This window comes from Naumovozyma dairenensis, chromosome 2 (assembly GCF_000227115.2).
Source record: "Naumovozyma dairenensis CBS 421 chromosome 2, complete genome".
NCBI classification, from domain to species: domain Eukaryota; kingdom Fungi; phylum Ascomycota; class Saccharomycetes; order Saccharomycetales; family Saccharomycetaceae; genus Naumovozyma; species Naumovozyma dairenensis.
This window is the reverse complement of record NC_016480.1, coordinates 1057931-1083444: the sequence shown is the minus strand read 5'-3', so window position 1 is coordinate 1083444 and position 25514 is coordinate 1057931. Positions and strand designations below refer to the sequence as shown.

Here is a 25514-nt window from a genome sequence, read left to right as displayed (position 1 = left end):
ATTATCTAATTTTTTTATTCTCTAGAGGAGTTGATTTCTTAGACGTTTCTTGAGCACTTTCTCCGTGAAGAAGACCATACGCTTTACATTCACCTTTGGCGTTATCAATAACACAGTTGAGAGATTGCTTGATAATAGAATCAGATTCTTTGCTGACATCGAACGTATCTTTTATGTCCATCTTCTTGTAAACTCCTAGGATATAATTTGCCACCCCCTTCAATATAATGATTTGACTATTAGAATCCGAAGTACTCACACTAAGAGCTAAATAATCAGCAATACTGCTATCTTCTTTGTTTTGATCCAAAATTTCCCAATATGCAATAGAGTTAGGACTCAGGATATTGATACTATCACACTTTGTCCCGTCTTCTTCCCAATTTGGAATAGTCATATCGAAATCCACAAATGGCACCAATAAATCCTGATGATAAACACCATTTTCCTCTACTAAAAGACTCAACATCGGTCTATAAAACTTTTCTCCACAACCACAAGAATTGATATGCAATTTAGGGAAACCGAACCAGAATTGTTTCCCTTCGACTTTAGGTAACACATCAGGCAACGGTAAGAATTGTGTACCACCTCTGACACCCCCAAAGGACGCATCATCACTTAAACCTAGGTCTTTACCTTCAAAGACAACTTCACAAATACCGTCATCAAGAGAACATTTGAAAATTTCCATTGGGAAGAATGAATATATAAAATTAATAGAGCCTCTCGAAAATGAGGAGGTGCCAGAAGCCTGGTTACTCTGTTCAAAGAATGGAGTCCAATTTTTTTCAGCGTACCTCATTTTGTGATCAGGCACTTTAAATTCTATGATATTATTAACTCTTCTATGTGGAAAGATCCCATACATTCTTCTTTGATTCTTATCATCAATTGGTAAGTTAAAAACAACAATTGGCTCATCTATACCATCAATTTTCCTTGTTATAACACGTGGATCTTCTGGCCCAGCCCAGTCAACTTTTGAATTGAAGGGAACATCTAACATTGTAGGATAGGTGATAAAATGTTTTGTGAGAATGTTTTCTCTCCTCTTTTTAGCATTTAAAGTACCTTTGGCATTACTAACTTTACAATCGTCATATGCTTCTGGATTCACATCCAAGAATGCATCACAATCAGCCAAATTTAATTCTTTATCAAGACTAGCTAGTTCTTTCTCTAAACTACTAGGTGCCTTCACGTCAATATAAGGAATTTGTTTACCCTTAATTTCATTCCAATTCCTATCAAATGCTTGAGCTCTTACTAAAGAAGTATGAGGCATCTTTTTAACACCACTATGCCAATACATAACCCTTGAATAGACGACATAACATTGCTCACTTTCTAACCAAGCAGCAGCAGCACCAAATTTGGACCAGTATTTCTTGACAATCTCTTCTTCAGATAAATCAGGAGCCTTCGGATCTTTCTTCTTTTCGGAAGCCCCATCATCTGAAGTGACTTCCTTCGTTAAGTCGTTCTTCAAGGCAAGCAACTCTCTTCTAAATTCTACTAGATCATCTCCGATATACTTGGTCCAGTTAGAGTATTTAATTGTGTTTGTATATTGCAAACTGCTGCAATTTGTCGATTTTTCGTAAGAGTCATGATTCAATACGTTAAAATCTGAAACACTACTAATTTCTTCTTCATTTTTCGTTGCTGGCTGGACGTTCAAATTCCACACAAATCCAGTCGTGTTATAGTCTATATATTTGTGGGATAACGTTACATTCGTGACGGGTGATTTATTCCATTTCTTGAATTTGAAATAAGGTGCAATATTAGCATCGATGATTTGATCAGCAGAAGCCACTTCTTGCGCTAAAGAATTTGTATTGTCTTGAATCCATTGTATTGTTACAGTCCTTGTTGAAGGATGTGAAATGATGGCAATTACATATATTGATAACGCTAGAGTTATCAATCTGAGAATTATTGTCTTTATCGAACCGCCTAACATTTTTCTAAAGATTAATCCGAAGAATCTTTTGAATTTACTTGTATTGTTGTAGTGACTAGCTGGTACATCCCTAAGATTTGGGGAAGTTGACCTGCTTTCATCAAAATTTATATCTCGTAACTCGTAATCTTGTTTAAAGTCCATTCTTCGATAGTAATAAATGGCGATCCACTATTTACCCTCTTAAATACCAAACCTACACTAAGTATCTGCTAATTATTGAAGACACAAGGTATTGGAAAAAAGATAGTTACCTATAGAATTTTCCTACGATGTTCTGTTTTTTCCTTTAGAAAAGGACCCTTTGGCCTTTATAAATAGTTTCCACGTAAGTAACACGTATGTATGTAGGTACATATGCATGTACGTACGGAAAGGGCCTAGGTAGACTACGGAGATTTCTCAGTCCCAAAAAAAAAGTTTATCGTGCCTTTAATATTTCTCGAAGATAATTTGTAAGGTATTTTCTCCAGCAATGGATAAAAAATTAATCGGTGTTTACAATGAAACTACATATAAAAAAATAAATGAAATGAATGCAAAAAATGATAAGGAAAAAAAAATTATTTGTAAAATTGAACATGAATAATATCAAATGGCGTCGATGCTATATGTCTCTCCATTTATCAATTGATTATCTTTTGTAGTTAATGTTTTTGAAAGATATAGGCCCTGAATGTTGTTGTTCTTGAGATGCATTTTGTAGTGGGAAATGCGAACTAGTCTTAGTATCTGCAGGAGGTACGGAAGATATATTAATATTAGGATTACTACTATCTGAAGTTAACGTGTGGTCGTTGATTATTTTGGAGGAATCCTGAATGTTATTAAAAGAAGAGGTTGGAGGAGTTACAAATGAACCTGCATTGTTTATCATATCGTTGATATTAGAAGTCAAAGTTCCAGATCGACTAAAACTAAAAGGGAATGATGTATCTGGCAGAGATGGGATATGACCATTGTTCTCAACTACATTAGGGTTTTCAGTAGTAACATTATTCTTGTAGAAATGGGCAGTAGTAGCATCATCTTGTGATGACTGAGGAACATTATAGTTGATTTGAGTATGCGGGAGTGTAGTATAGTTATAACTAGAACTTGCAGTCGATCTTTGATGCGCTTTTGGTTGGATTTGAGGCAGTTGTTGTTCATTACCATGATTCGTTGTAGAGGAGGAGTGTGACATCATGTGACTATTCAAATTTTGTAAATAAGGAAGTAATGTGATGGAATCAGATTTCGATTTCCCATGTGTCTTGTTACCGGATTTTCTCTTGTTAGGTTTTGTTTTAGTCTTGCTATCTTCCAAATTTTCAGCGTTAATATTGGCAGGAAATTGATATTGATCATCTTGTGAATCAACTTCAGTTCCTTTTGAATTGATAATAGCATCCAATCGTTCTTTTTGTTGAGTTGAAAGGGGTATAGCCTGCATTGGTTCAGCAAAGCGACTAGAAGTAGCACCAATTTTTTGATCATCGTGTGCAAAGGAATCCTCTGTAGTATCATTTGATGGACTAACATTAGATTCTTCGTTTCTTTGTGTCTTGTTTGAGTGCACCTTACCTCTACCCTTAATACCTCTATTTGAATTTTTATATATTGAGGCAAAATATTCTAATAGTTCACGATCTTCCTCTGGGATTGTTTCATTTGGATTCATTTCAGCGATTTTGGAAGTCAATTCTAATAACGTTTGTAAATGGAATTTATTTTGATGAGCCTTCATGTTTCCTAATTGAGTAAAAGTTTTGTTACAATTATCCAATTTACAAACAAATGGTTTGACATCACGATGAGTTAATTTATGAGCTGCTAGATTCCCCTTACGTGAAAACCTTTTATCACAAATTTCACAACGATAAGGTTTTTCACCTGTATGTAACCTTTGATGAGTTCTTAAATTACCACCTTGAGTGAATCTTTTCCCACAAAAGTTACATTGGAATGGTTTATATCCAAGATGAGATCTTATATGAACTTCCAAATGTGTGGACTGTGAGAATAGTCTATGACAATATGGACATTCATGTTGTTTGGAACCTTCATGGACTACTTTTGGCTTTTCTACCCCCCCTACTAATTCATTTTTAGATGGTAAAATATGAGAATCATTCGTTATTAATAATTGACCATCAGGAGTAGTATGTACCACTTCAGTTACTCCCTTTTTCCTTGCTTGAATCATTAACATTAGTTGATCTACTTTAGTGGACCCTAGTAATGATCTTGTATTTAAATCCTTGGAATCTCTTCCATTTTCCATTTTTATATCTTTAATGTTATTATTATTAATGCTTTCATCAATCTTATTGGGAAAAGAAAATGGGTTTGTAGTATCTGATTTATCCACAAATCTTGTTGATGATTGTTTCTGTTGTTCGTTCATAATATCTTCGTCTTGTACGTTTTCATTTTCCCAGAAAAACCTTTCGGTGGGGGATAGTTCTTGTTTAATTTTATTAGGCTTAGATTGTGGTTTTACAATTTTGTTTGGACTTGAATTTTGAGTCTGGATATTACTTAGTACGTTATCTTCTGTGTTACTCAATTCTTGAATTGTTTCAAAACGAGGATTGTTATCTTTTGGTTCTTTCTTTAATGGATATGGAATACCGTTATCAATGTTGCTAGTACTTTTATTATTAGCTATTGTAGGCATACCTGCATTTGTAAAAGTTTCAAATAATGGATCATTAAGAGATGAGTTCCTTCTTTTGTATTGGAAATTCATTTCCTCTGGCATGAATTTTAATGAATTATTTCTTGATAAAATCATTGCATTCATTACGTTTTCACCGCTAGTGGTTTTATTATCATTATTATTAGTAGTATTAGTATTTGGTAGTATAATAGAATTTTTCATTACTTCATTATTATCATTAACATTTTTTGTATTTGGTAAAGGAATAAATGTCGGAGGTTTCATTGTTGTTGAACTTTGTCGCCTTGATCTGGGATCAATTAACAAGTTCCCATTTTCGAATTTAAACTGATGTTGTTGTTGTTGTTGTTGTTGCGGAGGTGGAGGATATGGAAGACCTTGATAATTTGGTAATGGAATATTAGCTGGATTAAAGAATTCGAAATCAGGGATATCAGTTGTATTTAAGAAGAATGAATTTCTCTTTGATGGAGGCAATGATTTCTCAGAAGGGTTTTTAGATGCTGAAGATGAAAAGTAATCTTGGTATGATGGCACTCCAGGTGCTGTTGATGAAGATGAGAAAGAAGGTGTTTTGAACTTAGGAATATTAAAAAGATCGTTTGAGTCGTTTGTTTGCCTTCGAATAGACATGGGAGGTTGAGGCTGTTGATTCCATATATTATTTACTATGGAAAATCCTCTACCGATTTGTGAAAGGTCTGGTATGGGATTTTGTTGCTGTTGTGTCTGTGCTGAGAAATCAGATAATCTGGGTAACGTTGGTCGTTTGGATCCATAACTTACAGAACCATTTATATTTGCAGTATTTGGAGGAATATTATTATTGTCAGATATATTAAGGTAAGAATTGATGGATGAATCTGTTGAAAGCCGCGGATTTTGATTAAAGTTTGCAAACAACGATATAGAATCATTTCTTTGCTGCGGTTGCGGTTGTGATTGTGAAGGTTGTCTTTGATACTGGGGAAGTATCTGCTGGTCATTCCCCATTCCTATCGTTGTATCCTTATTTGTGTGGTGATTCATCTCTTCATTCATCTCATGCTGATTTTTTCGAAGAGTATCTTGTGGATCTCTTTCAAGTTGCCCGCTAGTTCCCTTATTTTTATCATTAACGTGTGATGACTTCGAAGCTAGAGTGTATTCTTCTTGATCATTCATTAGTTGCCCTTATTGAATATCGTAATAGATGGATAGCCATGAATAGATTAAAATATAGACGCCAGTTTACTATAATAAGCTATCTATGCTTAGCGATGAATATGATACAAGCCAAAAATGGTTTCTTGTACTCTTCGGGACCTTGATTTATCAAAAGGAACGTTGCTGTCAAATGTAGTGACACAGTGTTTATTCTAATTGTTATTTTATGGTTGTGATTGATCAGATGCAATAGAAGACTAATCCAGAGGTTCCTTTGCTCAGCTGAACTGAACAGAACGCTTGTGATCAGACTTATTCTCTCACTTCACGGATATAAAGAAACCTACGTAAGATTCAAAAACCATAGTTATTACCATTTTGTCTTAATTTGGGTGTGGTGTCTGGGTCCTCCCAGGGATATGGTTTTGGGATCTCGTAGCGCCGTTTCTCCCTTCGTTGGAATAGGAAAACAGAAAAGGGATGCCCCTTATCCATACCCGTATGTGACGTTACGGATATTAGCCATTCACCGAAGTGTCACCTTGACCCATTTCGTTGATCAATAAAAGGGAAATGTGTCACACTGACAATGTTTTAAAATGGTATATGCTAGCCAGCGTGATATAATGTTAGATGACCTTTACTTTGACGTTTAGTCTATAGAATCATTATGGGATTATAGGTAGTATAAAAGATATATATATATATATATATATATATATNTAGATTACGTCTCCTATTCTACCCAACGTCCACTCGGCCGGCCCCGACCCGCACGACTGCGATCTTCTATCCTCATCCACTATCCCATCCCATCGTCATCTTTGCACTGTGTCCTTCCCACCTACTTGTCTTTCCGTTCCTTTTGTCCATCGGCATATGTACATTTCCCTTAGCGTTGTGCGATATAGGGCCAGATTTAGGCTTTGTAGTCTTGACGTTTAGAATATTAGTTTTCTTTGGTTGCCTTTTTATATGTAGCCTCATTGGTGTCTCCTTGACAAAAGGCTTTGAGTCAGCATTCAATTCATCATTCCACGACTTTGTAATCTTTACTGGTTTATTAAAAAATTGAGAATTAGTTAAATCGTCCGTACTATCAGTTTCATCATTGAAATCATTCCATCCATTATCATCATCTTCGTTGTCAAAATCAAACGCGTCATTCATATCATTGCTATTATTATTAATAGTAGTAGCTGATTCAGTTCTACGTTGTTGATTATGTGAGATTTCACGTAAAAGATCCTTATTAGTCTCCAATGAATGGATTCTTAAAGTATTCATAAATTGTGTAATCATCTCATCATTAACATGGTCAGAATCAGATACATTTATACCAGATTCATACTTATCAAAGTCAATGTCTTTGGATTTATCGACTTGTAAATTCTCGTCTTGTAATAATTTTGCCTCATTTTCTAACTTATTTAAATATTTTTCGAATAAATTCTTGGCTTTAAATCGAACTAAGGGCTCCTTATCTAATAACCCAGGTGCAATAACTGTCAAGATCTTATTAGCAATGGTATTCACTTCAAACAAATCAATGGATTTAGCTAATCCATATAATGAAGCTAATCTTGGCTTGATATCAGGATCCTTTAATGATTTTGTGAAAGCAGTGGCTAATATGTTTGACCTTGTGGAACGAGCCAAACTTGAAGCAATCTTAGTTAGGATTACGATGGTCCACGTTCTAATTTCTATATCTTGATCAACTTGCGTCTTAGCTAAATATCTTAATAATTCATTATTTAATTGTCTTTCTGTCAATTTGGGTGTAAGTAATGGAATGGATTTTAAAGTTTGTAAACGTAGTAGAGAATCTGAATCTGTTAAACCCTGTATGAAATGTGGATATATCTTATTGGAAGCGTCTGAGTCAGAAATCAAATTCATTAGCTTTGGGAAATAAACTAATAATAAAAATCTGATTTGTCTATCTTGTAATTTGAAACTCAAAAAGATAATTTCATTAAAGTTATTATTAAAGATTTTGTTCTCAAATGACAAACTTAGTAAAATGGCAATAAAAGAGATTAACTTATTGGTTGCAATTGGTGAAGAAAATGGTGAATTAGTAGCCGGGGCCATTAATAATCCAATCATATTAGATAATTCAGGAATAATCAAATTTTCCAGAAATCCAGGAACCAAGTTTGTAAAGGAATCCTTGGAATCCAAGAAAAGATTTTCAACATCTGTCATAACCACCAATTTACCTTCTGGATCTTTAATATGAAACTCTTTAAATTCTTCATATAATGAAATTAATGGGTTAGCAAACCACGATTGAGTATCATGCAACTTTTCTACAAATTCAGTAATCGTTATCTGACCCTTGGAAAGAGATGTCGTTAATGGTTGCCAGTCTCTTGGTTGGGAATCTCCTAAAACATTCTCTATTAATTTAGATACCAATGTTGAGTCAATATCAATCATTTTTCCCCTATGAGATGGCATTCTACCATCTTTTGCCATTAGAGTATACAATTCCAAGGAGCTAATAAATTTATTTGCATCGAATTCACTTTTCTTAACACAAAGTTCTAACCCAAATATTAACCATTCACCTTTAGTATTCAAATAAATATTAGACATGGTTAAAGTCCCCAATACAAAAGTGTTTAAAATTTTCATAGTATTCAAAATTTGAGAAATACCTAATTGGATAGATTGTTTATTTTGGTTCAAATCTGAGAGTTTATCCCATGGGAAAGGGATAACATGTTCAGTTATAATGAAAGTCGATTGCGGATCTGAATCAAAAGTTTCCAAAACGTTACATAGACCAGGGATCTTCAAAACTTTTGATTTATGAACTGCATTCAAAATTAATTTTTCATTTTCATGTGTCCTATTTCCTTTAAAGATAGTGACTGGTAGAGAATCAGATTTTCTCGTCCCATGGAATACCTGCCACAACGGTGTTTCATGTATAGGTCTATCTTCGATAGTATATGGGAATTGGAAATTGGAGAACGATTTGAATAAACTCGAGAAGTTCATAGCGATAGGACTCGATAAACTAAGACCAAAAATATGGAAATAGTAACTGAAAGGTTTGATCTCCGTGAGCTTTTGATCTTCTTGTAAGAATTTGACTTTTCTGAAATAGAAGCCTATTATGATTTCACGATTCATTGTTTTGCAATATTGAATTTTCCAATCGCGTAAACATTTACGTATTTACAGTTTTGTTTTTAATTTTGGTCGCCAAATTTAGACGTCACAAAATAAAGGATTTTTCACTATTTACATTCAAATAAATAGCAATGACTTCTATGTAACACATACGCTATTATCCACCTAATTGTGTATTTTATATTAATTCATACTATTCATTCGGAGGTACAGATGTGAAAAATAGCAGAAATACTTGTAAGGACGAAATGTTTTCCGAAAACGAGAACTATACCTCGAGTACTTCTATATATCTTTGAAGTTTAATATTTCAGCCAAGTCAATAATATAGAAATCATATAGACCTTTGCAAGTAAAAAAATATATGAAACTAATAATAGCATAGTATACTCTGTCAATAACGTTCGTCATCTTCTTGTTTGCAATCTTGCGCGATTGGATACATTTGGAAAAAGAGTTTTATTAAGACAAATATTTTTTCATATGTAGGGAGTATTGGTAAACCCATAACATTATAATAATCATCATCCCTTTGCACTTTTTTTATTATTGTTCCATTTAAATCTTGTATATTAAATCCCCCTGCAGCTTGTAAACCTGCTCCTGACCTCACATACTCCTCAATAAGGGTTTTTGGGATATTTTTATCAAAATGAAGCTCTGTTACTTTACAGAATGCACTATTCATATTTTTCTCAGAATTCTCCCATATAATAATGTTTACAGCTGTAGCTACTCTTATAGGTTTATCAAATTTATAACAAAAGGTCTCTAGCATCTCTAATTGAGCAGATTCTGTTATTGGTTTCTCATAAATCTTATTGTTTGGGTCAATAACAATTGTATCTGCACAAATAACAACTTTAACTTTATTAATTTCATCGACTTTCTCAATTTTATTAGGTAAGCCCTTTTTCGGCGGTTTTTGCTCTTCTTTCTCAAGATACTCCATCATTTCCTCTGCCTTAAAGCCCGCAGTATCCTTTACATATTCGAGTGGCCTATTAATATACTTGGATTTATCAAGCTTTTCAGGAAAGTTTGGTTTCCTTACTTCAATATCCCTGAAGTCCATCTCATCGTGCAGTATTTCATATCTTCTTGGTGATGAGCTTCCTAGAATCATCTGGAACTTTTTATTGAACCTTTCTGCTGACAACCCTGGATAGTAGGAAAGCATTGTAAATTGGTGTTGTGTGAGCTCCTTCAAGCTGTGATATTGTTGATGAGTTACGATTTCACTTTTCCTTATTATTAAAGCTACTTGTAAATTCAAGCTTGAAGATATCAACTAACGTTAAGTAGACGCGGCTCGTATTAAATATGCGAGCCTACCAAGAGAACACAAAAGCAATTGATGCCTAAATTAGGAAAGGAACGCCAGAAAAACTGCAATCAGTAAAACAGTTTTTTGATTCTAAATTAACATAAATATCAGTAAAGATATCAGTAGAGTTCAAGTTAATATTTCTATGATGTATCAAATTAAACTATATGTCGTATAAATATATTACATAGGGTATACGTTCGTTAATGAGAGCCTATCGGTAATTCTATAAATCTTCTCAGCATGTTTCTCCTCTCTATCAGCATCTGTATTTGGAATCTCCTCAGAGGACTCTTGAGTCTGTTCTTTGGCTGTTTCTGACGCACTGGATTCTAATGTAACTGAACCGTCAGCATTGTTCGTAGAAGTTTTCTTATGAACACTAGCGGCATTCGGAAAGGCCAATTCAGTGCCATTAAGTTTTTCCAAGTTCCTTCATACACATTCGAACCAATTTTAATCAATGGATGCTTTTGTTCTAAACCTGAATATTGGAAGATAGCATCCTTCGGTATTTCTGATTTCTTCCTATAGTTTTTATTTGGAAGATCTAAACTAACGTAAACAGTTTCCATCTGATCATCATCCTTGGTTGCTGCAACAACATTAGCTGTACCTGTTGATTCTTTATCTTTGTTCAAACGCGCTTTTATGTCTGCATCAGAGCCTGCTTCCACATTTTTTTGGAAATTCCAATTCATCTCTTCACCATTCCTTAAAAATTCAGTGTTACCGTTCATAGTTAAGGTCCATTTCCTCTTTTGGAATGGAATATCCTCAATGGGCTCTCCATTTTCATCTTTAGAAACATCCTTGACTTCGTATTTATCAAGAGAACAGCTACCAGATCTGATTAAATTTCCTTCAGAATCAATTGGATCTCTGCAGCTATCTAATTTCAATAAATTTAACCCTAGAGCGATTTTCGTAGCTGCGTGCGTTACCAATAAAATAGTCTCAACATTAGGGAATTTTTTCTCGACTGCATCAATGAAAATTGGCCAAAATTTCTTACATCTTATAAAAATATCATCTTCTGTTTCACCTTTATCACTTGGAATAATACTTGCTTCCCAACCTTCCTGGATCTTACCGGGGAAAAAATGATTTAATGTCTCATAATTAGCAGGTGTTGGAATTATTGGTCTAGTTGGCATATACCATTCACCAATCCCATTATCTACATACATTGGTATTTCTAAAAGATTCATGATAGGTTCACTAGTTTGTACACATCGGTAAAATGGTGACGTAAATAATAATTCCGGTTGATTCTCGATCGATAATAAATAATGCGCCAATTCTCTTGCCTGCTGAAGACCATGCTCAGCTAACGGAACATCAGAATCAATACCAGTGGGAGGTGGTGGATAAGGGCCATGTGGAAGCCAATTGGATCTATAACCATGTCTTGCAATATAGATAGTCTTAATTGCCATTTCTGAAACTAGATATGAGCTTAGTCTATCAGTGGAATTTTTGTAGTATTCTTGAACGATGTTTTTTCTTTCCCATTATTTTTAGTTAAGAGTCATGAAAAGTGCTTTAGCGTTTTAACTACCGGTATATAAAAAAGAAGTTGATAAAAAGTTGAACAAAGACATCAATATTTGAAAATTCAATAACAAAAACATACAGAATAAGATATAAATCACATATTATTAGATGGCACCACCAGTTAGTAAAAGAATTAAGACGCTCTCAGTAAGGAGGCCGATAATATATGGTAATACTGCGAAGAAACTAGGCGAAGTGAGGCCAGAAAATGCACCTGCAGAACATACCCATTTATGGACAATATTCGTTCGAGGTCCTCAAAATGAAGATATAACATATTTTATAAAGAAAGTAGTCTTTAAACTACATGAGACATACCCCAACCCAACAAGGGTAGTGGAGACACCACCTTTCGAATTGACTGAAACAGGTTGGGGTGAGTTTGACATCAACATCAAGATATATTTTGTAGATGAAGCAAATGAAAAAATGCTGAGCTTTTATCATCGTTTGAGATTACATCCTTATGTTATTCCAGGTCCAGAAGGACAACAGAATCCTGCAAGGAATATTACGGTTACCGAAAATGGAGAAATCAGATCAACATTTTATGATGAGATTGTATTTAATGAACCTAATGAAGAATTTTTCAAGACCTTGATGACTAAACCAGGTAATTTACTTCCGGCAAATATAACAGAGAACCAAGTTTTTTCAAGGCAATTGGAACAAGAAGAAATTGATAGAATAGATATAGGTATGACGAAAATTGACGAAGAAATAAAGAAGTTGAGGGACGAATTAACAAATACCATAAAAGAGACGTAGCACTGAAGTCCTTTTATTTGGGAAACTGAAACTTCTGTGCGTGTTAAGTGTATACACTTTTCTACTAAAGCAAGTATATAACATATCTTTCAATACTTCTAACATATCTATATTTTTTTTAATAATGGTATTTAAAGCTCATTAATCATTAAACTATATAGAAAAAAAATCTATTCGTTATGTTACACTGTTGGACAGGGATGGAATGATTTCATATTTGACACTTCAAAATGAAAATAATGCGAGCCAGTTGTTGAATTAGACGAACAATTCCTATTTTGGAGTCAAAGGTTGCCATGTATCCAAGGTTTTGTCTGCTAAGACAGATGATGGCTCTTTCTTCTCTTCAGTAGCTTCTTCATGTTTTTCATCAACTGTACTTGTTTCTTCATCTTTGGGCTTAGAAGCCACCAGATTCACAGCCGAACTGGAAGTAAGAGGAGACCCTTTTCCACTACTATTTTTAGGCGTTAGTACAAAATCACTAAACCCTGGTGGTGGTTTCTTCCTAACAAGCTCAGTTTCACTTGATGTCTTCATATTGGTCTGAGCCGCTGTTACTCCTATATGAGCAGATTTCGTTTCTGGTATTTCAGAATTTGATTGAGATGGTGATGCAGTGACGCTACGTGAAGGAAGTGGTTTTGCTGCTGGAGGAGGTGGTGGACGAAGTATAGGCTTCTTCCTTTGCATTTGAGGTTCCGTGGGATTTTCAATTATGTTGCTGATGCTTAAGGATGAAGGTTTAGAGGATAATGTAGAGATAGGAGTGCTTGATTCAGAACTATCGTTGGCGAAATCTATTAAACTAATATCTTTAGATTTGTTTGATAACCTTCTCCCAGTTAACTCTTTATCTTCGAGACCCAAGTTGATTAATTGAGAGCTTAAGTTTGTAGTTTCATCCGGATGCATCTTCTTATAGTCAATATAAAGTTGTTTTGTTAATTGTAATTTAGCTTCTTCGTTTGTAGATATCACTTTTGCTCTGTAAGCACTAAATACAGGTTTATGATCACTTATCAATAGTTGTGCATCTGAATAGGCTAATGGATGTAAGTTTTCACCTTTATAAACAATTCTATCAGTCCATGATGGAGTTCTTGCCTTCTCTGAAGAGTCGTAAATATTTGTCCCATGGTCATATTTATAAGTAGGTGGGAATTTTAAAGTTGGTTCTTTAAAGCCGGGAAATACATTACCTGCCGCAATTTCTTGGCTTAATTGATCAAATCTTAATAAGCGGTCAATATATCCTTCAGACTTCTGCAATATTTCTCGTCTCACTTCTTCATTCGACAAATTGATTCTGTAGTTCATGTCACCTAACCAGAAAATAGAATCATGATGTGCTATTCTCTTTGATCTTGTAAAAGTAATTCCTTTCTCAATATTCTCATAATCAGTACGACGTTCATCGACGTTGTTAACCCCAGCTGCCAAATGTGTATTAACGAAACAAAATGATGTATTACCATATTCGAATCTAATTGCAACCGCACCTTTATTCCCTGTCATCCCACCAAATCCAGTTTTTTTTGTGGCACCTTCTACTTGTTTGATGTTGTTCGATTTATCAGCTTTGACAAAAAACAAAATAACTAATGACGTCATTTGTTCGACTCTCAATAATAAATATTTCTCATTAAACTTGTTCAAGCATTCTGTTACCATAGTTTCCCAAAAGGAACCTTTAGTATAATCTGCATTTAATATTGAACCTGCAGTCAACTCAATAACTTCTTGTAGCCCTAAGACAATAATATCTGGCTTAAATTTATCACCTATTGGAAACAGCCATTTTGTAAGATCAGCTTTCTCAGTTGCACCGTTTACATTAAATGTACCCACTAAAAGATTAATTGTTGAGTATGATGTAAACTTCTCTGAAAGATCTTCCAATTTTGAAAAAACATAATCACTAATTGGATCATATAATTGAACTGCATTTTGATGTGGTAGACGACCAAGCAAAGTATCAATATTTTGCTGCTTTCCCTTATCCATAAAGTTATTAATGTACATTCGACTAACTGATTTAGTTGCATCTGATAGTGCCCCTGCAAGAGACATTTTCCCTTTCCTAGAAAAGGAAGATTTTAAAGCATTGGTACCAGTGTATATTTGTGAGATTTGGTCACCATGATCAGCCCAAAGTGTATTATGTTTATTTACGAAATCATCGTCATCGATATAAGTATTTGTGGTAATTAAATTGAAATCTTCCAAGAAGGTTCTGAAAGCAAAAAATGATATGGTTTGTTGAACTAGATTTGTTCTATCTAAACAATCTAAACAATTTGTTCTAAAAATACCATGTTGTTCAGAGAGTACTTTCTTCTCCTTCACATCATATGAAAAATAACCTTCAGTCAGTAATGATTCGGAGATCAATGGTATGATACGTTTAACAGCAGAAAACCCTTCCTGCGCGGTCTCTTTATGGAAATCAAACCCAGTCCAAAAGACATTATCATCCATACGTAATTTTTTTGAATTTGTAATATGATCTTTATAGCGTTGTGATAATTCAATTTCTGATGATTTTGTCGATAATAAGTTAACGATATGGACTGGTCCATATTTTTCGATTGATTTCAAGAAATGTTTATCAAATATCGGTTGTGTAGCTTCCATAGACCTTGTTATTTGAACTTTTGGATTAATTAATGATGTATCTTGTTCCCAGAAGACCGGGATACTTCCTCTAATTTGTGTGAAAGAATAACAATAATGATTAGAATACATGATAAATTCAGTCTCAACGAAATTTGCCACATTAGCTTCATCATCAACACCACGAGCGTTGAATCTTGTCCCAGCTCTTTTCCAACTCTGTTTAGATATGGTGGTAATTGCAACTTTCAATTTCTTTACAAAAGTGATGAAAGTTTCAGCAAATCCTCTAATAACTGTAGTTAGGAATCCCTCATCGTCTAAGACTTGTTTTGCTGTAGCATCAAGTCTATCTCTATATGTAATAATTTCTTGCATGAGAAACGAATTCCACATATATTCATCTTCAAAATTATCTACACTTAAAGAATGTTCATTAAACCCACGATTTTGTAACGTGGAAGTCAAGTCAAAATTAGAACTAAAATAAAATGAACCATTTGAGAGTAATTTCCGAAGTTCAAAACATGGATGCTTAGGTAATGCTTCTTGAAATTCTTGAGATTCTGTTTCTGGTAAGATTGGATAGCCAGAAGAATCAATTTCAAAGAAATCCCACGTATTATTATTCAAACAGAAAAAATCCACTGCGAATATTTTATTGACAGTTTCACCGGGGATTGGTTGTGCTACTCTTGATTTTCCAGTAATAGTACCAACAAATAGGCAACCGTTAATTTCAATTAAACCAATGAAACCGAACACTTCGTTTGTAGTAAGTTTTTGGAAACCTTGATTTTTTAAATCTTCTTTGGGGACTAATTCAATGGCGCATAGTGGTTTCTTGGTAGGATCTTCGCTGACAGATTTTAAGACTAAAGCATAAGAGCTGGAAACGATTGCAATCCTTCTCTCTGGTTTGGTCGATAGGAGAATATTCATTAATAGGAGTTTATATGACCAATTTTATAGAGGTATAATATTATGTCAAATTCTTCTTTGTTGATAACGAGGCGTTACAGGTTATGAAAAGAAAGTGGAGAATAGGCCCGTATATTATTTTTGAAGAATAATATGAGATCTTGATAATGAAGAAGAAAATTTTCAGATATCTCAGTCAACAGTGTTGGCCTTCCCGTTTCATAGAATATTTGAATATTTGGATACTATTTTAGATTCGGCCAACTTGTTTGTAAACGCTATACAGTAATAGCTTTAACTTTTTTTGAACCTTCGGCCGACTCATATTTAAAATGATTCTAACATTAAAATCTACCCACGTCTTTACTAGAAATAAGGTACATTTTTATGGAACAACATCGTGGCTGCAACCAATTCTTCAACTAAAAAAGAGGACAGAAGAGAGTAATTAAAGTATAGTATTATATTTACTCTAAATAAATAAGATAATTGGGGATATTTGTATATTTAAGTAAGATTAATTAATATATAAGGAGTCTTTTTTCTTTTTATCTCTTAATTAGAAGCAGCAGACTTTTTGTTCTCAACATTAGGAACGGAGATATCTCCAGAGTTGATTATATTGTTAACCGTTGAGAAGATAGCTCTAACAGAAGAATCACCCACATCTTCAGACACACCAATACCCCATTTGTAAGTCAATTCATTATCGGTATCATTTCTGTAACGCAATTGAACGTAGGAAGCCGCTTGAGTGGCAGACCCTGATCCTAAGGAATGTTCTGTATAGTTTTCGACAGCTAATTTCACATTCAACAAGTTAGACAAGGCATCGACCAAAGAAGAAATTGGACCGTTACCGTTACCCTTAATATCAACTATTTGACCATTGATTTCCACTTGACCAGTCAAAGTTCTCAATTCAGAATCAACTTTTTCGACATTATAATCGACAAGAGAAACGTATTTGTATTCTTCATTGTTGTAGTTATAAGTTTCCTTAAACAATTTAGTGATTTCATCAGATTTCAATTCTCTACCTAATGAATCAGCTGTATCTTGTACAGTAGTAGAGAATTGTATTTGCATATTTCTTGGAACATCCAAACCTAGAGATCTCAAGATAATCCAAGCGGCACCACCTTTACCAGATTGTGAGTTAACTCTAATAACAGCTTCATAATCACGACCGATATCCTTTGGATCCAATGGTAAATATGGGATTCTCCATTGAGTATCACCCTTAGCACGTCTCTTTTCTTGCAAAGCGAACCCCTTCTTAATAGCATCTTGATGAGATCCAGAGAATGCACAAACGACCAAATCACCACCGTAAGGTGCTCTTGGAGAGACAGGAATCTTATTACAACGTTCTACAACTTCTAAAACGGATTCTATATCTGAGAAATCTAGCTTTGGTGAAACACCTTGAGTATACATGTTTAAAGCGACCGTGACCAAGTCAACGTTACCAGTACGTTCACCATTACCGAAAAGACATCCTTCGACACGATCAGCACCAGCAAGCATACCCAATTCAGAGGCAGCTACACCACAACCACGATCATTATGCGCATGAGTAGAGATACAAACTTTTTCACGTTCAGTAATATGAGTAGCGAAATATTCAATTTGATCAGCGTAAACGTTTGGGGTTGCCACTTCCACGGTAGCGGGCAAGTTGAAAATGATTGGATTTTCAACTGTTGGTTCCCAAGCGGCTTTGACAGCTTCACAAATCTCTACTGCGAATTCGACTGGGGTATCACTGAAACATTCTGGTGAGAATTGGTAAGTCCAATTAGTGGCTTGTTGTGAAGGATCATCTTTGGTCAATTTCCGGACTAGTTTTGTAGCTTCTACAGCTTTTGCTACTGCTTCTTCTTGAGACATATTGAAGACTATATCACGGAACATATCACTTGTAGCAAGGTAAGTGTGAATGGTAGCCCTTTTAGCACCTGTTAGTGCTTCTACTGTTCTTTTAATTAGATGTTCACGAGATTGGACTAGACATTGGATGTTGACATCATCTGGTGCGTTTTCTACAGCGTATCTTGTGAAATCGAAATCAGTTTGAGATGCGGATGGGAATGACACTTCGATTTCTTTGAAACCTATGTCGACTAGTTTATGGAAATATTCCTTTTTTTGGTCCACTGACATTGGATCAGGTAGTGATTGGTTCCCATCTCTTAAATCTGTTGATAACCAACGAGGAGCCTTTGTAATGGAGTTGTTTGGCCATTTCCTTTGAGGTAGTTTTGGAGCTGGGAAGGGTCTATATTTGGAAGATGGATCCTTTAGCATATTTCTGTAGGATAGTTGCACCGGTTTTATAGATCTGGATGCTCTACTTGCTTGTTCAGCAAATGTGATAAAAGACTGTTTTACCATTGTCGTAGGAGGACTTGACTTGTTGGAATTGGCCTTGCTTTATATTTGATTCAAAGTAATGTTTCGCTCTGTTTGCTTGTATTAATTCCGGAGACGTGATAGAGTGGGCTATATTAAAATTTATTATAATATATGACTATTTTTCTTTTTCTCGACTATGACTAAAAAAAGGAATGATTACCAAAGATGAGCAGAAATACTATACTTTTTTGTATGGAATGTACGGGTTAGTTATTCTACTGAGCGGGAACTGGGGAAGGAAAACAGGCTGGAAATATTGGAGTAAATAGCACTAAGGATACAGTCAAGTGAGGAATATGTATATATATATATATATAATAAACTAGACGGTAATAGGTCACTCCATCTTGCAAATAGCAAACTATGAGTAATCTTACACTTTCAGTACCACTCTATTCTGTTGAATGTGTCATATTTGTACGGTTGTTTTCTTTCTGTTAATGCCCGGTATGAGTTATGAAAAAAAAAATTGATGACCGTTACCGGACCCACTATGGACTCGCCCTGTCCTGCTCTACTCAGAACATGTAGCGTTAGCGGCTGACTGATGGATGGGTGGATGAATGAGTCCTTCTTAAAAAATTTAGGGATTATAACCGCGGAGGGTTGCTCTCACCTAGACACGTATATATATGTTTGTGCATTAATGATGTTTGGAATTTCAGTATGATTGGCATTGTAAATCTATTGACTAGCAGTCTGATAGAGACTTAGGTTGCAAGAAAAGTAAAAAAAAATTAGTTGTGCCAACTGATTAGAATCCCTTCGTTCTTGTTAAAATCTTATATATTTTCTAAGATCTTAAAATAGGGAAGTTTTTCTCCTTTGTTTTAAAACTTTTATTTTATTACGAATGCAACTAGGAAAATTAATCAAATAAATAAATGAATAAATAAAAAGAAGTAATTTTTCGTATGTATATGAGTTAAAATCATGAACGATCCAAGGATCTTCTATTCTGGAGTGATATGCAGAAAGCGACACATCCAGACTTAGAGAGCCCTTTGTTTTTATTGAGCGTTTCTCTTACTTTTAAATTTCATCTTACTAAAAAATCGTTTACTTGAGTCCAAAAACTTATTTCTCGAGGGTGACGATGGTTGAGGTTCATAAGTCTTACTTTTCCTTAAATTTACTCCAATATTTTTGGAACGTATTTCTCTAATTCCTCTTTTCTTCTTCTCGCATTCTATCGGTGTCCCCAAGGATGATGATCTTTGTAATTCTGAGGAGGATGTCCATATATCATGATTGTTGTTGTTGTTATGCTGGTGGCGTGATCCATGCTGGTCTCCACTACTGTCATCAGAATATAAACTACGTTCATCATCAGGAGAGTCGCCTTCATGGATATTTGTTATAGCTTGCTCGCTACTAGTAAAACTATTATTATATATTGGAGATGTATTAACATAAGAAAGGAATTTTCTATAAGGATCCAATAGCAACGTCGCCGCATGTTGTCTTGCAGTTAATATCTGACATTGCTTGGGTATGCTATTATCTCTATAACATTTTTCAAACATTGATTTAATATTTTGTGGGAAATTACATTCTAATGGAGATTCCGGATCTATGAATTGGTCATAAACTTCTTCATTCCATGCGTTCAAATCGAATTTCTCGATATAACTCTGTCGTTGTTGTTCTCGTTCTTCTGTTGAGGATGCAGGTGCTGATGATCTTTGCCTTTTTGGTATTAGGAATTTCTTCGTTGCTAGAAGAAATTCAAGGTTTTCATTGCAATGACAATTTATCAAATATTTATAAAATTCTTCCAAAGTGTATGGATATCGGATAGAGGAATTGCTTGCGACGTTAATAGATGCTATTTTACCATCAGCATCGTCCATTTCAGATAATATATCATTCAAAGTTGGTGTAGTTGCGGTGAATGGCATAATTTAAACTTTTTGCCAAAAGTGGATCGATTAGAATGGAAAATAAAATGGTGGCCTAATACTAAACGGTATAATTGAAGTTAATTATATCTCTTCTCTGTGTTTTTTGAAAAAATGTCAGCTTTATTTTTCCCTTTTTTTTTTCTTTGCGGTTGACAGCCTCTAAAGGGAGTCACTTTGTTGCCTTTTTTTCAACCCAGTTTAAGTTTACTTTTTCTGTCAATAGGAACTCCGTCCCATAAAAAGTTAAACCATACGTAACAAGAAATAAAAACACTTTGTTCAAAATAGAGGCCGCTACCTTATATATGGTTGTGGTTTTGACATCGATCTGTTTAGATAAGGGCCCATCGAGCAATGTTGTTACCAAGACTGTTGCCTATAGGATTTGTCAAGAGCTGATGTAGTTTTTCGCATAATCTTACATATTTCCGTGGGTATGCGTGTAAGTGAGTACGAATATAACTTCCTCGAGACATTTAGCACTACCCTACGCTCTTCCAGAAAGTAGATTGCTCTCGACTGTTTCAGATGACGTTATTACTATAAGCAGTTATGGATGATTCAAGAAAGGGGAAATAATCGGGAATGTTTTTTAGATAAGTAGCTCTTCTCAACTAACACTTTGTTTCTGTTTGCCGAATGTGTCGTTCGAGCCTCCGCTCACCCCCTCCCCTCTCCATCTCCGGGCTGTGGAAAATTTCAATTTGATAATTTTTGGGAGGAGTCAGAATGCCAAGACGAACTCATGGAGAATCCAGGGCATTTTTTCCGGTGTATGTATTATTATCTTAACAAAACACTGCATCTCGTCAACAAAGGTTTCCAATACGTCTCTTAAATTGGCTTCAGTTTCTCCTCTTAACTAGATACATAGGTATGTAGAGTGGAGAACGCTTTCTTGAACCAAGAAGCGTACGAAAACAAAGATATATCCCTACGAATAAGAAATAAAAAGTAGTTTTTATTTCTTCTTTTTGAAGCGAAAAAAATTACAAACGGTTTCCATCTTGGAGGCTCCAAGTTGAAGCATACGAATGTCCTTTCCTAGACGGAATGTGACGGCGTCTTTTAAAATGTAAAATAAAATAAAAATAGAATAAAATAAAAATAAGATACATATGTGGCATATGTATCCGTATAACATATTGCGGGTACAATTTTATCTAAAATTTCCAAATGAATGAAATCTGGAAAATCAGAACTTAGTAGTCACTCATAAAATTCGAATAACATTAAAAATAAAGAATGACTGTATATAGTCTTATCGATCTTCTTCTCTGAAAAATAGATTGATTACGTAGAGCACACCACACTGTAGGAACAAAGTTCCCTCTTAATCATTCTCAAGAAATTGCTAATCGCTCAAAACTGGTTGTCTTACTAGCTGCTATAGTGTTTCAAATTCGCGATATTTCAAAAAAATTCATTGTCATCATAATCAATTATTGTACATTGTTCGAGGTGCAGTAAAAAATAACGAATGAAACACTAGTACTATAGCACACATCTAACACTAATAGAAAAAAACAATATTCACGCAACATCCTTAATATTCATCCAATAAGTCAAATATGCCGACAAATCCTGCTGGAAATACCAGCAGTCCCTATTCAATTGACTTCATTAGTCTATTCGGAACAGATACAGATATGGACACTAACAATAATAATATGGATAAGGACGCTAATAGTAAATCCACCGATAATACCACATCCAAAAACATTGTCAATAATGCAGATATAATCAATGATCAGCATATCATATCTAATTCATTGAATTTTAGTCCAGATTTCAATGAAACACCAGATTTATTATTAGAACAATTAGCCTATTTGGATAACTTTATACCATCTATGGAAAATACTAATAGTATACAGGTCTCTAAATGGATGGGAGATAATAATATGAATAACGACTCCACAAATCATATGGAATCTAATATTACTAAGAATAATATCAATGGAAGTACTCTTTCTTTTTTAGAAGATGAAAGATTGGCATTCGAATTAGGTGCCTTTGCCAATGATACATTCATTTTCCCCGATGAAGAGAAAATTAATAATAATAATGATAATAATAATAATAATAATAATAATAATACTGAATCGGACAATATTCATGATTCAACAAATAACATTCACAATAATCTTCAACAAGGTGATGGCCCTAGTAAACCAATAACAGGTGCAAATAGACATTATCTCTCCCAAAAGAGGAATCACCTTCTAGAATCCCAATATGACCGCTATAAATCAAGATGTTCTTCTAAAAGACAAAAACCAAATAATACATCTTTTTCTGAAAGCATTACTGCAATGAATAATTCTCCAGACGATACGAACATTTTCCAAATTTCTGACATACAAGGCAACTCAAAAGCAACTAAGATATCTCCCATATCCACTGTGACGAGTAAAGACTCCTATTTATTCTCATCTTCTTCTTTATCTATTCCAAGATCTATCTCGACATTGAGTAACATTGAACTTCCAGATTATTCCAAAATTTCAACATCAACATTAGTCTCCACATTACCAAAAGTAGCAATCCCACCATCTGCATTCAATTCATTATTATTAGCTGGATTTAAACCTGATCAAATATATGCTATTTCCGCCATCATGGCATATCATCAAAAGCAACAGCAAAATCATTTGAATGGCACTAACTCCCCCTCTTCATCTTCCACCACTGCCTTTTCATCGCCAAACAATTCTCAGAATAATAATACGAATAATAATAATATCGGTTTATTATTAAACTTATTGTCTGGCACCAATACTAATAATAATCATGCAAATAACAAGAAACCATCTGTAAAAATTCAAAATAATGTTATACGGACAAAGGGTAATAATAGTTTTGATAGTACAAAAGAAACACTAGGTAAATACAATGAAATCCATAAATTTGAGGAACTAGAGGGTGACAGTAGCAGTAATGATGATGATCATGACGATGATGAAGAGGAAGAGGAAGAAGATGATGATCCTAACTTCACATTTGATGCTGCTACATTAGCTTCCATTTTTGAATTAGATATCAAAAAGAAATCTGAAAGTAAACAGGCGATTAAAGTGGAGGCGACGCAAGAATTACAAGTATCGGTAAAAGTAGATCGTGAACAACAATTGAAGTCAATAAAGCTAGAAGAAGAACTTCCCTTAAATGATGTTAAAATTCCTAGAACGGAGTATGAAGATAAAAAGATTAAAGAGATTAATCCACATGAAAAGAGGAAACTAAGAGAAAATGAATTAAAATCTTCTATTGACGATTTAAATGAACTATCATTGAAATTACAAGATCGAATACATAAATTAGAAACAGAAAATAAAGTATTACAAAAATTAGTTAAAGCTAGTGGGAATATCAACGAAATATAATCATACATTCATTCATCCAAAAGTATTCTTTTTTCTTTTTCTACTTGAATACCATACGTATATGCCCGTATATATTTTATTTTTTTATTTATATGTGGAAAAGTGTCTATATCCATCAATCTCAAGAAAAGTTATTTATTTATTAATTCATTCATTCATTCATTCATTCATTCATTCATGCATTCATTTTTTATTTGATCAACTTAATACTGCCAATACAACAATTAAAACGACAATCACGAGGATAATCAAAGTCAACATCCCACATCTATTCCTTTGTCTTTGATGTTCATCTGCTTTTTTCAATTGTTGATTTGCTTTATGCATATTACTTGATAATTGAGTCACATTACCATCAATAGTATCAACTTGTTCACCTTGTTCCTTCACTAATGAACCTAATTGATGGAATATTGCATTTACCTCTTGTACTGCTGAATGAATTCTTGTTATTTGTTCCGATCTTTCCTGTTGAATTATAGTTTCAAAATCAACATCATTTTGAGAAACTTGCCGCTGTTGTTGCTTTTGTTCTTCCAGGAGCTGCTGCTGTTGTCGTTGTCGTTGTTGATTAGAAGAAACTAATGGCGTTTGTTCATTAATATGCAATGAAACATAATTTGATTCAGCGGCAGGTTGCCCAGTAGATGTACTGTCAACATGTATTTCTTTTAAAGGATACGTTACTTTCTGAGTTTCATATGATCTTTCAACGGATATCAATTCAGTTTTCAATATTTTAAAATCATTATATAATTTCGAACCTTCATGGAATGTGTTTTGCCATGTGGGTTGATTATCATCGATTCTATCTCTTAGTTCATTACAAAGTGGGATCAAATCATATTCGATTTTTTTCCTTGTTTCATTATTATCACGTTTACTACCAATTTTTCGACATTCTCTTTTTAGTGTGGCTATGTGATTTGCTAATGTGTTCAATAGATCATTTATACGTGGTATATTATTATGATCATTTGATGTTGGTAATTGTTCAATATTGGTAGGAATCCTTGAAGATTGGTTTTGCGCTTCCAAATCAAAGAAAGACATTTTGTTCTTGATTGTACGATTTCTGGCTGAGTAAATGATAGTGTAGTTTCAAAATTCTTTATTGATTTATTGCTATGTGGACAGGTGAGAAAAGGATTTCGGTTCAACATTTTTAAAACATCTTAATTATAATTATGGTCAATTGTAGTGCCACTTTCTAATCGAGTTAAATTGAACGACAGGAATACGGGACGAGAGCAAAGCCAAACAGCGCCAGACTGAATCGACACAAATCAACAGAACGAATCGAGATAAAATAATAGTTGCTATCTGTACCCCGAATATATCCTCGAACTTGCTCTTAATTATAAATCTATAAACATATATATATAACATTAATTAAAGTGGTGGTGGGTCCAAAATAATTAATAGTGCGGTACTATTTAGTAGCACACTGCACTAACTACAAATTTATTGAAGAGATTAACTCAAAAAATATTATTATCAGCGGTACTTTGAGTTTATAACCACTTTCACCTTCATTAATAAAAAACAAATTCATACATACTATAATATTATTTGACATTAGAAAGTTTATTAAACTTTTCAAGAATGTAATCTAAAGTAAATAGATTGACTATGCATATATATACACATAGTGATAAATCCACGTGGACACGAGATGGATTTGTACAGA

The 25514-nt window shown here is 34.1% G+C and overlaps 11 protein-coding genes across 11 annotated transcripts; 2 read left to right on the top strand and 9 right to left on the bottom strand.

The window, feature by feature from the left end:
- Window position 1: 1 nt before the first annotated feature.
- NDAI0B04300 (uncharacterized protein) lies at window positions 2-2113 on the bottom strand (the record flags this gene model as incomplete). Its single annotated transcript, XM_003668659.1, has 1 exon — window positions 2-2113. One exon carries the CDS (start codon window positions 2111-2113, stop codon window positions 2-4), a length of 2112 nt encoding a protein of 703 aa, XP_003668707.1.
- Window positions 2114-2603: 490 nt separating this feature from the next.
- Window positions 2604-5798, bottom strand: AZF1 (Azf1p; the record flags this gene model as incomplete). The annotated part of the gene is made up of 1 exon (XM_003668658.1): window positions 2604-5798. One exon carries the CDS (start codon window positions 5796-5798, stop codon window positions 2604-2606), a length of 3195 nt encoding a protein of 1064 aa, XP_003668706.1.
- Window positions 5799-6575: 777 nt separating this feature from the next.
- Window positions 6576-8792, bottom strand: CEX1 (COPI-interacting protein CEX1; the record flags this gene model as incomplete). Its single annotated transcript, XM_003668657.1, has 1 exon — window positions 6576-8792. The coding sequence occupies one exon, from the start codon at window positions 8790-8792 to the stop codon at window positions 6576-6578; it is 2217 nt and encodes a 738-aa protein (XP_003668705.1).
- Window positions 8793-9321: 529 nt separating this feature from the next.
- Window positions 9322-10107, bottom strand: NDAI0B04270 (nucleotide diphosphatase; the record flags this gene model as incomplete). Its single annotated transcript, XM_003668656.1, has 1 exon — window positions 9322-10107. One exon carries the CDS (start codon window positions 10105-10107, stop codon window positions 9322-9324), a length of 786 nt encoding a protein of 261 aa, XP_003668704.1.
- A 479-nt stretch (window positions 10108-10586) lies between these two features.
- On the bottom strand, window positions 10587-11693 carry TFC7 (transcription factor TFIIIC subunit TFC7; the record flags this gene model as incomplete). Its single annotated transcript, XM_003668655.1, has 1 exon — window positions 10587-11693. One exon carries the CDS (start codon window positions 11691-11693, stop codon window positions 10587-10589), a length of 1107 nt encoding a protein of 368 aa, XP_003668703.1.
- Window positions 11694-11919: 226 nt separating this feature from the next.
- On the top strand, window positions 11920-12579 carry YAF9 (YEATS domain-containing protein YAF9; the record flags this gene model as incomplete). Its single annotated transcript, XM_003668654.1, has 1 exon — window positions 11920-12579. One exon carries the CDS (start codon window positions 11920-11922, stop codon window positions 12577-12579), a length of 660 nt encoding a protein of 219 aa, XP_003668702.1.
- Window positions 12580-12852: 273 nt separating this feature from the next.
- On the bottom strand, window positions 12853-16137 carry NDAI0B04240 (uncharacterized protein; the record flags this gene model as incomplete). The annotated part of the gene is made up of 1 exon (XM_003668653.1): window positions 12853-16137. The coding sequence occupies one exon, from the start codon at window positions 16135-16137 to the stop codon at window positions 12853-12855; it is 3285 nt and encodes a 1094-aa protein (XP_003668701.1).
- Window positions 16138-16671: 534 nt separating this feature from the next.
- LEU9 (2-isopropylmalate synthase LEU9) lies at window positions 16672-18513 on the bottom strand (the record flags this gene model as incomplete). The annotated part of the gene is made up of 1 exon (XM_003668652.1): window positions 16672-18513. The coding sequence occupies one exon, from the start codon at window positions 18511-18513 to the stop codon at window positions 16672-16674; it is 1842 nt and encodes a 613-aa protein (XP_003668700.1).
- Window positions 18514-19544: 1031 nt separating this feature from the next.
- On the bottom strand, window positions 19545-20435 carry RGS2 (GTPase-activating protein RGS2; the record flags this gene model as incomplete). The annotated part of the gene is made up of 1 exon (XM_003668651.1): window positions 19545-20435. The coding sequence occupies one exon, from the start codon at window positions 20433-20435 to the stop codon at window positions 19545-19547; it is 891 nt and encodes a 296-aa protein (XP_003668699.1).
- A 1574-nt stretch (window positions 20436-22009) lies between these two features.
- On the top strand, window positions 22010-23824 carry NDAI0B04210 (uncharacterized protein; the record flags this gene model as incomplete). The annotated part of the gene is made up of 1 exon (XM_003668650.1): window positions 22010-23824. One exon carries the CDS (start codon window positions 22010-22012, stop codon window positions 23822-23824), a length of 1815 nt encoding a protein of 604 aa, XP_003668698.1.
- Window positions 23825-24022: 198 nt separating this feature from the next.
- On the bottom strand, window positions 24023-24877 carry VAM3 (SNAP receptor VAM3; the record flags this gene model as incomplete). The annotated part of the gene is made up of 1 exon (XM_003668649.1): window positions 24023-24877. One exon carries the CDS (start codon window positions 24875-24877, stop codon window positions 24023-24025), a length of 855 nt encoding a protein of 284 aa, XP_003668697.1.
- Window positions 24878-25514: the final 637 nt, after the last annotated feature.